At 31.2% G+C, this 14,908-nt stretch overlaps 4 protein-coding genes across 5 annotated transcripts; 2 read left to right on the top strand and 2 right to left on the bottom strand.

Moving 5' to 3' along the window:
* Positions 1-8,090: 8,090 nt before the first annotated feature.
* LOC119667928 lies at positions 8,091-9,056 on the bottom strand. The gene is made up of 3 exons (XM_038077279.1): positions 8,810-9,056; positions 8,641-8,754; positions 8,091-8,584 (listed from the first exon to the last, which is right to left on the bottom strand). Exons 2-3 carry the CDS (start codon positions 8,650-8,652, stop codon positions 8,135-8,137), a joined length of 462 nt encoding a protein of 153 aa, XP_037933207.1. The 5' UTR covers positions 8,653-8,754; positions 8,810-9,056; the 3' UTR covers positions 8,091-8,134.
* An 18-nt stretch (positions 9,057-9,074) lies between these two features.
* Positions 9,075-9,619, top strand: LOC119667929 (cuticle protein-like). 2 transcript variants are annotated; one of them, XM_038077281.1, is made up of 2 exons: positions 9,075-9,090; positions 9,153-9,619. In XM_038077281.1, exons 1-2 carry the CDS (start codon positions 9,075-9,077, stop codon positions 9,617-9,619), a joined length of 483 nt encoding a protein of 160 aa, XP_037933209.1. The 2 variants fall into 2 exon arrangements, with proteins under 2 accessions (XP_037933209.1, XP_037933208.1); XM_038077280.1 differs by having other exon boundaries at positions 9,075-9,086; positions 9,149-9,619.
* Positions 9,620-12,691: 3,072 nt separating this feature from the next.
* On the bottom strand, positions 12,692-13,253 carry LOC119667932 (testis-specific gene A8 protein-like). The gene is made up of 3 exons (XM_038077285.1): positions 13,242-13,253; positions 12,847-13,183; positions 12,692-12,741 (listed from the first exon to the last, which is right to left on the bottom strand). Exons 1-3 carry the CDS (start codon positions 13,251-13,253, stop codon positions 12,692-12,694), a joined length of 399 nt encoding a protein of 132 aa, XP_037933213.1.
* Positions 13,254-13,821: 568 nt separating this feature from the next.
* Positions 13,822-14,242, top strand: LOC119667933 (cuticle protein 16.5-like). The gene is made up of 2 exons (XM_038077286.1): positions 13,822-13,833; positions 13,892-14,242. The coding sequence occupies exons 1-2, from the start codon at positions 13,822-13,824 to the stop codon at positions 14,240-14,242; spliced, it is 363 nt and encodes a 120-aa protein (XP_037933214.1).
* Positions 14,243-14,908: the final 666 nt, after the last annotated feature.

Consider the following 14,908-nt stretch of genomic DNA (forward strand, 5'->3'; position numbering starts at 1 on the left):
GTCTTGTTTCCCTACTTATTTAGAAATAACAAATATCGATTATCTGACGCAGCATATCTGTCCAGGCGTTTTTCCTGCTTTTTCTTGTCTGATACATCAAGTCCGGTTAGTGGTCCCTCAATTTCTTTTTACCGGAGACACTTCTACCTCAACATCTTCTTTCTCCAACTACTCCTTCAAAAAAATTTTTGTTAGAGAATCCATTCTCATCCATTTTCACGACATGATCAAGCCAGCGAAGCCGCTGGATGTTAATTCGCTGAATTAGGTCAATATCATGATAAAGCTCGTACAGCTCTTGGTTCATTTGGATGCGGTAGTCGTCGCTAACTCGTAAAGGAGGATCAAAGATCTTATGAAGAATTTTTCTCTCGTAAACTCCCAGTGCTGTTTTATCATTCTGTGATAACGTCTACGCTTCTGATTTCAAAAACTAGTTATTAGTTACTTAATAACAATTTTAGTGTTAAATAATTAACTTCGAGTCTGGTTAAATAAAGTTTTATAGAAAAATTGAATTTAAACGGGAGTGAAATTTTATTAAAAATTTTAATTCAAAATAAAGTCGTAAATGTATTCTTTAGAGCTTAAGTGTGGGCAATCTCATGTGCATAGAAGCATATCACTTCATACATTTACAGTACAATATGTATATAAAAGTAAATTAAGTAAATAAAATACATAAAATGAAATCCATATATTTAATGTGGTTAAAAGTGTTTGGAAAATAACCAAAAAAAAAAAAATAAAAAGTAAAAATTATACACTAAATGTATCTATAAAACTAAATCGAACGAACTCAATAGGATTGCAGCGAGAATTGCCTTTAAGCAATTCGTTAGAAGCTCTTTTCAAATTATTTAAAGAAATTGCAAAACAATTTTGTACGTTTTTCAACATACTATATAGTATCTCTGGTATGTCCTTGTCCCATCTTCAATAGACAAGTGCACAGCATGCAAGTGAATACATTTTAAAAATATCTAAAGGAATAACAAGCAATGGTCACTAAACTCAAAGGATACAACATGCAAAAAAGCCATAATAACAAGTCCAACACTATCAACATCAATGGCAACAAATAATGCAATTGATTGTATGAATGGTCGAATTCATGCTTAACGTTTTCAATTGTAAATTTTGTCCTGCTTCCTTGCAATCGCACACTTGAGACCATTCCAATTGCACTTAGCAGTCTGGCTTTAGTATTATTATGCAAAGCACATTGCAAAATGGACGCTTAGAGTCTTTGCGGGTGAAAGCATTGGAAACTGACAGCGTTGTTTCATATTATTTTTTTTTTTTTTTCAAATTCAATTTCTTTTATTTTCTTCGTTTTTCCGGCACATCCTTAAGGGAAATAGTTCGTGCATCCAACTTTTATAGTGACTCCACTGTGAGCTGTTGCGTTGAAATAAATTCGTATTTACCAATCACATCCGGCTGCTGTCAATGATTATCGTGAAAAAATATAGAATGCAACTGTAGAGAGAGGGATTGGGATTTGTGTAGAGTACGAGGTTTCAAGTGTCTAGACAACGTGTTGAATATATTAACTAAGTATTATAAGCAGCTGTTGTTGAACAATTTTTGGTTGGTATTTCAAAGTTCTGAAAAGGATTCAATTACATATATTTTCTAATATGCATAGTCTTTATATATACTGAAAAGTTTCTCAAATATGGTGTCAATAGCTAGAAGTAGTTCAATGTAATTAAATATTATTAATGAATATGCTGCGATAAACGATTAAGTCTACAACCTAGACCTATTTGTCATAATTAGAAATTTTTCCAAACTTTGTTCTAATGCTTTCTAATGATTTATTTGAAAAGTTATATATACTATATATATATATATATATACACTCTACTAATCTCACAAGCTGGAGAACTAGATAAAGCTCTCAAATATGGTATCAATAGCGAGAAGTAGTTCAATGTAATGAAATATTATTAATAAATATGCTGCTAGAAGCGATTAAGTCTACAACCGAGACCTATTTGTCATAATTACAAATGTGACAAGAATAAACTCTATTCTTATGTTTTGAAATGTTATTCGAAAAATATATTGATATACATAAATATTCTACTAATTTTACAACCTAGAGAAAAATAAAGAAATAGAGAAAAACAGTTGAATGCCTACAAACCAGAAATCTCGCAATTAGAAATGAATCAATGCAATACCCGAAAACGGATATTGGAAAGAAAAGATCAGGAATAAACTATCGCAACGTGGTAAGACACACGGAACATTAGCATACAAAGAAGAGGATCAGTTATACAGATACCTAATCTAATTACCTGGTTCAAATGGAAATCGGGAGACAAAAATTACTAACTGATCAGACATGGATACTTTTGCATCTGTACCACTCAACAAAGTCGGAGAATATAGTGGAAAGATGTGAGCCTAACCAGAGAACTGGCGAACGATGAAGAAATCAGACATAGAAAAAAGAAACAGAAACTTGTGTAATAAATAGATAAAAAACCAAAAAATGTGGTGAAATAATGAAGATCACACAAACGGAAAATCAAAAAAGCATGGTTTAAAATACCAACATAAAAGAGATCCTTCCTGAAGTAATGCAAAAGCGGTTTCAGGGTCAATAAGAAACTATAAAATTTCCTGATAACAAAACTCTCTTCGCTTTTTTGGAGTACGTTCTTCTGAAATAAGTGCTCAATAAATTTCTACAAATTGAGATTTTGTTACCTATAATGGAATTAAAAGTTTGTTGTTCTTAATTCATCTTTTTAATTAAATACACTGTATCACATAGCAAATTTTATATTTCTCGCAGTAAGTCTTGAATTCTAATATCAAATTTATGTCAATGATGTTATATTAGTTATAAAATTTTAGTTACAGAGAAGTTTCATTCAGAAGAAAGTTATAGATACTCTGTTTGTTGCTTTATTGGAACACTAGAATACAATGTTGCTTAAGTGGATGGTTCAATTAATTACGGATGTTCTTACATATCCTGAAGTCGCCATTTTGTTGCTATTATGGGTGTCAGTCATAATATTCTTTGTTATGGCATTTTACTTTGTTATTTTCGAGAAGCATATGGTGGTAAGTTTGTAAATATCACTACATAATTGTCGAATTTCATTAAATTTTTTTTATTTCAGACATTGAGATTTACATACCGGAAACTTAGAGTTATCGTTCAAAAAATATTGCAGTGTTTGGATGATTAGATTGCTGCCTCGAGAGAATAAAATGCTGTAAACTATATAAATTTGATTAGCTGTACTCAGAGTATCAATTTGGTATCCAGTATCAAATTAAAGAAAAATCATCTTTTGTTATTGAATAACTAGACCATTTTATAAGATTTAAAAACGTCTAAATTATTTAATAAAACCATTTGTGCAGGATATACATAATTTTATTTAATATTATTTAATTTATAAATGTAAACATTGTTTCATATAATTATATGATTAATCAGTTTATTTAGATAATAAATAGTCAGATGGATAGTAAGATAGATAGACAGATGGATATTAGAGTGGCCGTAAAAAATTTTTTTTTGTTTTTCATATGTTTCTGCTTGTTAAAATATTCCTTTTGATGATAAATTAAGGAAAATAAAATTTCAGATCGATCGCATTGTGCCAACCCGTGCCGAGTTGAGCTCAAAGTTGTAAAATTACCTCAATATAGAAAAAGTCATCAAAATTACTACTTTGCTCGTAAAATATATTACTAACAGTTTTATTTCAGGAATATTTTTGACTAATTTACATTATTTAAATGTTTTTACGTTATGATATTGAATTCACTTACGTCTGTTTATATTCCCTACATAATTTTTGATACGAACTAACAAAAGCTGAGTAGTAACATTGCTGTTATAGTTGTTTTTTGACTCTCAAATTGACAACGAGAAAAAAGTTTAACGATAATTGATCATTTACGTTGCGAAAATTAATCTGAATTGATATGGATTCCGTTTCATCTTTGCAATCGAAATCATTCTAAAGCGGCTTAGATCCGATGATGATAACATATGGTATTTTTAATAGGAAAATGTGAAAGTGAAGTCTTTGGAGCAAACTTGCCGTCAATGAAGCAAGTATGTTACTTCAACTGCTTTTCTATAAAATTCGTGTTGAACACAAAACCTTGAAACGAAGTTTTAGAAATGTGATTGATTCCGTATTACCATTTTGGCAAAAGGCTCGTATTCCTACTCTAACTGAATCTAATTGCCAAAAAAAATTACAAAAATTGTACGATGAGTGGAAAAAGTAGCAAATCTCCACACGAAAAATGCCGAATCAGAGAAAAAGAGTTCCGTGAAAAGATAGAACATTTTATATTCGATATCGCAGTACCTACTGCTGTTAAAACAATGAATATCCATGAAGATAAAGATTTCTTGAGTCAACAAAGAAAGAAAGGCCGACCAGGAAGCATAGCAGGCATTGATAAAAAATTATCACAAAAAGAAAAGCGCAAGTTAGAACTATTAGAGAAACTTGATAAACGTAAACAGCAATATATGGAAGATTTATGTACAAGCGTTCCAGGTAATAACATATAAGAATCAATGATTGACGTTTCTTTATTTGTTTTCAATAATCATACATGAAAGTATATTTTTCGAATAGCAGCGACAGATTCTAGACTCGATATTGAGCATAGCGATAATAGTGAAGATTTTATGGAATATCCATTGTCCTCGGAAGTAGCAATAGAAGAAGATATTATAATTGGAATACCAAATAGTCATTTACGAGGAAAAATACATTTCATTGATGATAGAATGCTTGCTTGAATGGATAAATCTAAAACTTCTACTAGAGATGCGATTCATTTCATAAGTGCAACAGCAGCTGCTTTAGGTCATCGCGTAGAAGATCATGTTCTGAATCGTACAACTGTCCACCTGATGAGAAAAGAATACCGACGCAGAAAAGCGCATGATATTTTGAAGAATTTCGATGTAAATTAGTTAAAGTTTTTTCTTTTTAAGTTTTATTTAAGATATTTAATTGCAGATCCCTTAAGTTTTTGTATTCCATTGGGATGGAAAACTTCTACCAGAAATGAAGGGTAAAGAAAAGGTTGATCGACTTGCTCTTGTCGTCACAGGAGAAAAAACCGAAAATATGTATACTTGGTATTTCGAAACTAGATAACAGCACTGGTAACAAAATCGCACATGCAATTGATCAATTTTTAATTACTTGGGAATTAGACAACTTAGTTGAATTTATTTGCTTTGATACAACAAGTTCTAATACTGGTATTCACAAGGGTGCCGCCTTTTTGCTCGAGCAGAAATTGGGGCGTGAATTACTTTTTCCTCATGCTGCCGTCATATCAGCGAAATATTTCTAAAAGCTGTTTTTGAACTGAATTTTGGTATCTCATCGGCTCCAGAAATTTCAATTTTTAAGCATTTTGCTGACGGCAAAAGAATTAAACGCCATACGGAATATTTGTATTTTTCTAACTCGCTATTACATACAGTATTGGTTAACATGCCAGCACGCAATTGAAGCACCACGTAGGGATTTACAACTAATTAAAGATGCAATCCAGTATTTTGATAAACGAATTTCAGCGGTTTTATTAGAAAAATTCAAAAATCACTTGTGGTATTTGTCAGAAGAAGCTCAGCACTTTTCGACTCTGAAGTTCCACTGAATACTAAAGGAAAGATGATTAAGGCTTTGGAAAAAACTAAAGATGACGATATTCCATGTTCAAAAAAATTCGAAACCACAATCGAAGACATAATGAAGCTCGAAGATAAGGATCTCAGCTATTTTGTTACTTGTAAGACGAAACGACTTTTTCTTCGATTGGAAATTAGCTCCGATTTTTTAAAGTACGATCCGTCATCATGGGGTGAAAGAGGTGATTATTCTTCTGGCCTGCAAATTTGTAAAAACCTGACAGTTGTAAACGATCCAGCAGAAAGAGCTGTTAAGTTAATCACTGACTTCAACTGAGCCTTAACATATGACGAAAAAGACAAACAGTTTTTATTGCAAGTTGTTGAATATTATCGACACATGTATCCATCTCATACTAAATCGTCACTACTAAGCCGAAAACATGAAAAATTTTAAAAACTAGAACAGTAAAACAAACAAAATAGAATATAATTAGGTGAAAACATATAAATAATGTAAATTAGTCAAAAATATTCCTGAAATAAAACTGTTAGTAATATATTTTACGAGCAAAGTAGTAATTTTGATGACTTTTTCTATATTGAGGTAATTTTACAACTTTGAGCTCAACTCGGCACGGGTTGGCACAATGCGATCGATCTGAAATTTTATTTTCCTTAATTTATCATCAAAAGGAATATTTTAACAAGCAGAAACATATAAAAATCAAAAAAAAATTTTTTCCCATACAACTTATGGCCAGTCTAATGGATATGTATATACATAGATACACAGATAGATAGGTAGATAAACAGATTGATAGTTAGCTATAATCTCCTAGCAATATTACACATAAAATATATTCAAGAAGTTTCTATTGTTGATCAACAAAACTGCAACTCTATTCACCATGTGTTAAATCTGTTATGCTCTATGGTTGCGAAACTTGGTGAATCAATATCAATGAAATAAGAAAGATAATCTGTAAAGAATTCTGGCCTTATACAATTAGTAACGAAGTGGTCTAGCAACTTTGTAGTCAAAAAGAAATTAAGTACTGTATAATGAGAAAACGCTGGAGATGGATTGGGCATACATTCCGTAAAAAACGCCATTGATATCTCAAAAGCCGCATTAGAATGGAATCTAGCGTTTAAACGAAAACCTGGGAGATCAAGTAACACATAGAGAAGATCGGTGCTAGCAGAGCTTGAAACTATGGGACTGAACTGGTCACAATTAAAAATTCTCTTAACAAAATAAGATATCGTGAATGGATTGAGACCTTTTGCTCCCATTTGGAGTAAATTTAGGGGGGAAGATAACACACAAAAAAAAAGATATTTAGATACCCCTATAGCTAGATAAATAAATAAATAGATAGATAGATCAAAAAAAATAAAAATAAATATATAGATAGAGATATACAGATAATTAGATAGATCAAAAGATATATAAAAGCAATGATTTCAGTTACGTTGCTAGAATTGTCAAGAGATGATCTATTTCTTAAACGTTTGTAAATGTGGCATTGAATGGAATAGTTTAATATTCGAAAATGGGACCTTTAAAATAATTCTTTGGACTTTTGTATAAATTCAAGTAATAAAATAAAATTTACAATGGCACTAGTCTTTTGAATTAGACCTTCTAGTAATTTTATTGTACTAAATACTTGGACAATACTTCACATTGAACGTGGTCATGTACAGTTTACAATTATTATATATATTTAACGGTTTTCTCTTCTTCACCCTTCAAAGCAAGTTTCTAAATTTTATAAATGTGGAAGCATTTTCTATGGGTTACAAGTCCATCCATATATGATATAAAGTTTTTTTTTTTAAGTTTTCTTTGACTGTTAAGGTAATTAACCCGAGATTCAATTCTCAGGTATGCCCCATATTGTTAAATAGTCCGGCAATTTAAATGTAAAAGGAACTAACTAATAATTTAAAGAAATATATATATATATATAAGAATTTCAACTGGTTTTTATTTCACACATTCAGAAAGGTATAGTTTATACTATTAAACTAAGATAAGATAGTTTATGCTCAATAAGTTATATTTGCATAAACATACTCGTTGGAGATTTTTAGTAAGCAGTAAAAGCGTGGATATGATAATCCGTTTTTACTATAGTGATATTTGAGCTGTTGATGCCGTGTCATATTATTCAAAGGATCTGCATATCTTTTATATTGCCTTAAAAAAAGGTGAGAGTAAAAAGACTAATAAAGTAAAAAGCTTGAACTATGCTTTCGTTTACCCCTTTATAATTTAGGTAAGGTTCTTGAAGTATTCAGTCAATTATTTTTGTATAATTGTATAATGATTATAATTTACATATATTGTATATATATTGTACTAATATTTGCTTATTATTATTGAGTGATGTTAATAGATTAAGACAACAATAATTAAGTTAAATAACTCCTAAGTATTTTATTTATTTATTTGGTTCAAAATATTCATAATAAAAGTTAAGTATCTCCATAAGGAATAGAAGTATAAACGTCACGAACAGTTGAGGTTGAGTAAGCAGATGGAGCGGTGATGTCTAAAGGATCACCAGCAATGAAACGACGAGCAGGTGCAGAAAAAACACCTTTTACCATTGGATCAGTAACTACTGGATTAGTAACTAGTGGATCTGTATAATCTAAATGATCTATTGTAACCAAAGGCGTAAGTGCAGGGGAAACACTTTTTACAACTAAAGCTGTAGTTAATGGAGTCATTACTGGAACAGAAGTAACTACTGGTGCAATAGTAATGTCGTTGTGTTTTCTAGTAACAATTTGGTTATATTGAGTAGTGATGAAAGAAGATGGAGCAGCCATCAACTCGTCAGATCCAGTATAATACAACGGGGCTCTAAGTACACCAGGCATAGCGAGAACGCATGCTATGTAGGGGAGTAAAGTGATAATCTTAAAAAGAAGTGGTTTTATTTTAAAATTCTTTAGTTCTATATAGAATTACTTACCAACTTATTCATAATAATTTCCTTTTTATTTTTATTTCAAGTTTTTCAGTTAGCGATGAAAATTGGTATCCGTTCACCGCGATGTGTGAGTTGATTTCGTTAATTGATGTGTGTCTTAAAACAGTTATTATAGTTTTTGAAGTCCATTAAAATTCATAGCACAACTTACCAATATATGTATCAACAACGCCCTGATGTTTAATATAATGTCGAGAAATTTTAAATATGGTAATGTGAGTAATAAAGCGAAATATCTTAAGTATTTTGTTTTAATAAATATAGAAGGACAAGTGCACGTAACGACCTTTTTAAGTAATTTGCTTCACATTTGCAGTTAAAATTTGTATAAAAAGAATTCAATTTCAGAAGAATATGTCAAATACAAATCAGCTTTTGATTTACAAACAACACAAATTAAACTCAAAACAAACAAAATGTTCAAATTCGTAAGTTAATTAAAAAAATGATTAAAATATCTTAGATTAAAAATAATTTTATATAATTTCAGGTAGTTGTCATATTTGCTGTCATTGCCTGTGTTGCTGCTAAGCCTGGTTTGATTAGTGCTCCATTAGCTTACACTGCACCCGCTGCTGTTGTAGCTGCTCCAGCACCTTTTGTCACTGCCACAAGTAGTCAAGTTGTTGCTAGAAATTTTAACGGAATTGTTGCTGCACCAATTGTCTCCGCTGCTCCAGTTGCCGCTCCATTAGCTGTTGCACCATTAGCTGCTGCCCCATTAGTATCTACGCCAGTTGTGAAAACTGTTGCACCTGTAGCTGTTCCCTTAGCTGCTGCTACTCCATTGGCTGCTGCTCCTGTTGCAAAAGTCGTTGCACCAGTAGCTTACTCTGCTCCTTTGGCCTACTCTGCTCCTTTAGCTTATTCTGCTCCTCTTATTCGTGCTTCATATACAGGAGTGCCATTGTCTTATAGTGCACCATTATCTTACTCTGCCGCTGCCCCAGTTCTATTGTAAATGATCTCAACAATAAAAATAAGTTTAAGTAATATATTAAATATAATATTATAAATCAAAAGTTATAAGATGTTGTTTACTTCACCAGTTAGAACAGGAAAATAATAGTTACTAATATTTAACTAAGAACTGTTTTTTTAATTTAGACCTATATAATGTGTTGATGACTACATCTACGAACAAGAAATGTTAATTTTGATTATTTGCTAATTAGTGTAATATAGCTCCTTAATCCTTTCGAGATTAAGGAGACAGATTCGCTATATATTTTTTAAACAATGTACTATCGTAGCTAGACAAGCATTGGGACTCACAACGAACCCGGTGTCACAATGGCATAACTAGGTTAATAACAAGATGAAGGCATTTAAAATCAACTTATAGTGATAAAAGTAGTGTCGCTATAAACGAAATTCGATTTAGAAAGTTTTATTAAGTTTTTATTAACTTATAATAAATATTTAATATATTTTGAATTATACATATTTTCAGTTAAATATACAATATATTTTTAAATGCTTTATATAAACACTTATCACATATCTCAATTTAATGTGTTGAAAATATGCTGATTTTAATGGTTTATTAAAATAATTTTGATTTTATTTCTAAATCAAATTGGTTTCTGTTTCTAATATCAAATCAAGCTGTATTGGTATTTGCAAATAAATATTTGTGTTTATTGACCTTAAATATAAATCAAAATTATTTCGACCATTTAAAATGCGAAACGCGAGTATCTAAAATGTTTTCAAACCAATCCGCCAATGAGTTTGTTGACATTGGTCAGTTACAAAAATTTTAAAGCATTCCAATTGAAATGCAAAGCCGTAAATCCGTTAAAATAAAACGTAAAACTGCGATAAAAATTAAATAGATTTTACCAAATATAAACAGAAATCAATGGACAGTAAAGGAGTAAACAATTTCTGAGTTACTGAATTACATTCCAAACGCTAAAATGCACAACTGCACAACTGCATTGGATGCACCATTCAGATGCATCCGAAATGAAATAAAATTTAAATAAATTAGTACGTTTACTAATTTTACAGTTGATTGCTTTTGCTTTGATTGCCTGCCACATGATTTAATCGGGCTTTCCAGTAGGAGCCAAACTCAGTTGCATTAACATATCATTTCCAAATAGTTAAGTCGAGTTCAATATATCTACTATTAAACACTTTTGTTTAAACCAAAAATTAGTTTTGGTTTAGTAGTTAGATTTACTGCTCATTCCAAGGCGTGCTAACATTCTGTATAGATCTCAGATTACTTTGAACTATGCACTTCCAAAGACTGATCTTTTTTGAGTTATATTATTAAATTTCAATATAAATCTTAAGTAATTTTAATATATTGAGTATTTATTTATAAATAAATCTCCATTTTTGGGTTGAAGTCAAATTTAACATTTTCATATATCAAAAACTGCTGTTGCCAGAGAATTAATCGCTTGAGCAATATTTTAATACAGATGTTTATCCTTTGGACACTGCGAAAAGACAGCTTTACATTTTGAACTCGCACTAAATTTATACTGAATTTATGCTGCAACATATTTAAGCTGTAGCTTAATAACAGATATTCTTTCCTTTACTTTTATAAAGACTTTCAACAACTTCACTGGCAAGTATTTAATAAAAAAAATTTAATGATTGCTTCAAAAATATTAACTTCCTTTTTATTGTTGCAAATTTCAGTGCACTAAATTAATTTATTGCAAGGATATATGCGAATTTTGATAAAAATTTCCCTTTGTTAACAATCCCCATAAAGGATATGTTCAAAAAGTAACGAGAATTTCAAAGTTGTACATTATGTTTCTTGTCGATTTTTTTTTGTATATTGGTTGCACTGCTAGTAACGCATACATTAACTATAAAGCAGCTGCGATACTTAGCTTGTGTTATGCAGAGCGAATGAAAATTATCGTGGTTAAGGATCTTTTGTGTGGGAAAGAATCGGGTCGGAGTTATTATACTGAAACCCGATATGCTATAAACGGAATGATAAATAGTGTAGCATGTACAATGCTAAAGTAGTTTTTTGGCGGCTATGTCACAATCATAATGTAATGATCTTCACAGAAAGCGCGAGAAGATATTAAAAACAACGCATGGTCTGGTCAGTCCAATATATTCATCAATGATGAAAACATGAAAAAAAATTAAATAAATAGTGTTTTCTAATAGAGAGAGAAAGCTTGCTGAGGAAGTAGGAATCATAAATAGTTCATGAGAAGCTGTTTTTACCAATGTTTAAGAAATGAAATGAGTGGCAAGAAAAATTTTTTTTAATAATTTGATGCTTCTTCAATGGTCTGTGGTGAAGCAGTATATCACTATTATACCGCATACATCTACGCTCAATGTGTATTACATAGTAACATTTTTTATTTTCTAAAGTCAAAAGTACAGTCGCTCAAGACCATACCTAAAAAGACATTCCAACAGTGTTTCTTAAATTACGGAGAACTAATAGTTAAAAAAAATACTAGAATTAAGTTACTTGAATACGATAAGAATAAAATAGAAAAGGAATAAACATTTTTGTTACTTTTTGATTACATCTCATAAAGGTCACTTTCAGGAGTACCAATATGCTTCATATTGCGCCCCTTGTCTAACGAAGCAATATTTAGCGTGTAATGCACTTTAAACTACAATGTCGCATAACAACTCATTAATATCAAACTCATATTGCTGAAATATGTATCGTATATGTCAGTAGCCATCAATATCGTCTTTTAAATAGTAGAATTAAAATTCAACAATATATTAATGGTCATTGGGAATTAATATCTTTACCAAAAAGTAAACCTTAAAACTTCAAATAGTTGACACAAAATCACAAATGGAACGTTAAAAACATTTTTTGAAAATTTGGATATAAGAAATAATAATTAATATTAATTAATTAATTAATAATTAATAAAAGGCTAAAACTTTCAACTATATTAGGCTACTATATCCGACAATATAGTTTAGAACCATAAAAAATAAAATTGTTTGAGATATTCAGTTCATTAGTTTAATTATTTTTCAATCGAATATGGTTTTTATCCATAATTTAAAGCAGAACAGGAGCGGCTGTATATTTCAATGGAGCAACTGGTGCTACTGGAGCAGCAACTGGAGAAACAGCGGCATAAGTTGCTGGCACAATGGCACCATCGTATCTTTGTCCGATGTGAACATTGTCGGCAGCATAAGCAGCATCCAAATGAGCATTAACATAACCAACTGGAGCAGCAGCATAAGCAGCACTAACAACAGGAGCAGAATAAGCCAATGGAGCAGCAGCAGCCAGAGGTGCAGCAGCGGCTAAAGGAGCAGCTACAGGTGCAACAGTTTTCACAATTGGAGCAGCAACTGGAGCAGCAGCAACAATTGGTGCAGCAGCGATTCCATTAAAGTTTCTGGCAACATATTGACTACTGGTGGCTGTGACATAAGGTGCTGGAGCAGCTACAACAGCAGCGGGTGCAGTGTAAGCTAATGGAGCACTAAGCAAACCAGGCTTAGCAGCAACACAGGCAACGACAGCGAAGATGACAACGACCTGAAAGAGTAAATAATCTTGTTAAAAATATCCTTTTAACATTTCTTGATTAACTTACGAATTTGAACATATTGTTTGTTGTGAGTTTAATTTGTGTTTGTTTATGAAACAAAAGCTGATTTGTATTTGATATATTCTTCCGAAACTGAATTCTTTTTATACAAATTTCAACTGCAAATGTGAAGCAAAATGCTTAAAAAGGTCATTTCTTGCAATTGTCCTTCTGCATTTATGCAAAACAAAATATTTGAGTCATTCCATTCAATATTCCAAAACTATTTTATAAAATATGTTAAATTGCTTGTTTATTATATTAAACACTGAAACCTCATTTATACAATTTTTGGGAATTTGTGTGGAGAATTTTAATGAAGTTCAAAAACTACAATAACCGTTTTAAGATACAAACGCGTTAAGCCAATGAATTGAAATTGAAATTTAAAATTAAAATTGAACTCGTAAATAAAAATCGGTAACAGGCAACTACCAACTATCAACTAGCAACTAGCAATTGTGAAGTGAATCATTTCACTTACACAAATTTTTGTATAAAAATAGTGCGAAACTCTTTGTTTGATATCAAAAACGTTTTAGTTCTCTTCACAGTAACTTAAAGTACAAAAAAACATCCAATCAAAATGTTCAAATTTGTAAGTTAATTGAGAAATTATAGAAGGATATTTCTAATAATATTATTTACTATTTCAGGTCGTTGTCATCTTCGCTGTCATCGCCTGTGTTGCAGCTAAACCAGGTCTACTAAGTGCTCCATTAGCCTATACTGTGCCTGCTGCTGTCGTAGCTGCTCCAGCACCTTTTGTTACTGCTACAAGTAGTCAAGTTGTTGCTAGAAATTTCAATGGAATCGCCGCTGCACCAATTGTCGCCGCTGCTCCAGTTGTGAAAGCTGTTGCACCTGTTGCTGCTCCTTTGGCTTACGCTTCTCCTTTAGCTTACTCAGCTCCATTAGCCCGCGCTGCTTATGCTGCTGCTCCTTTGACCTATAGTTCACCATTGGCATACTCTGCACCACTCTCAGCTGCTCCAGTTTTATTGTAAACGAGATCTTACGTTGAATGACTGATATATAAATAAATAAAATTATAATTTTTAATTTAATATACGTCTACTTTAATAACTATCTACAGTATTAACTTCTTAGGATTGTCTTTTAAGGATTTTTTTATTTTAATCGGAGTAGCACTAGTTACTATTTTTAGTTCAGAGCTTCAGAAAATCAATTAATCGGAAAACTTGATCATTAATGGCATAGACATTGTGTAAATTGAACTTTAGAGCTATTCAAAACAGCTTCATTCATTATTTTATGAAGAATCATCTCTAACAATGAAATTAATTTCAGATTATATAGTTTTGTAAATAAGCGTTATTGGCACATTTGAAAAGATGAAAGTCCCTGTTCATGATGGAAGTTCACGTTCACAAAGAATAACAATCATAATAATGGAGATGCAGATGCATTGCATTTTTGATAATTAAAATAGCTTTTGGATTTACTATCAATGAATAACGCTACAGGAACAAAATAACTCATTTTCTGGTGCATCAAATAGATAATTTAGACTAAGACGATACTATACATATCTCACAACCACATTCAATTTATATAAAATAAGTTCGATGAACGTGTAAGCATTTCTCTAGAAATGTCGATATACCATAAAGTTGCTCGTAGAAATATTCGACTTTATTTCCTTTAAACTT

The sequence above is a fragment of the Teleopsis dalmanni genome, chromosome 1, assembly GCF_002237135.1.
Source record: "Teleopsis dalmanni isolate 2A chromosome 1, ASM223713v2, whole genome shotgun sequence".
NCBI classification, from domain to species: Eukaryota; Metazoa; Arthropoda; class Insecta; order Diptera; family Diopsidae; genus Teleopsis; species Teleopsis dalmanni.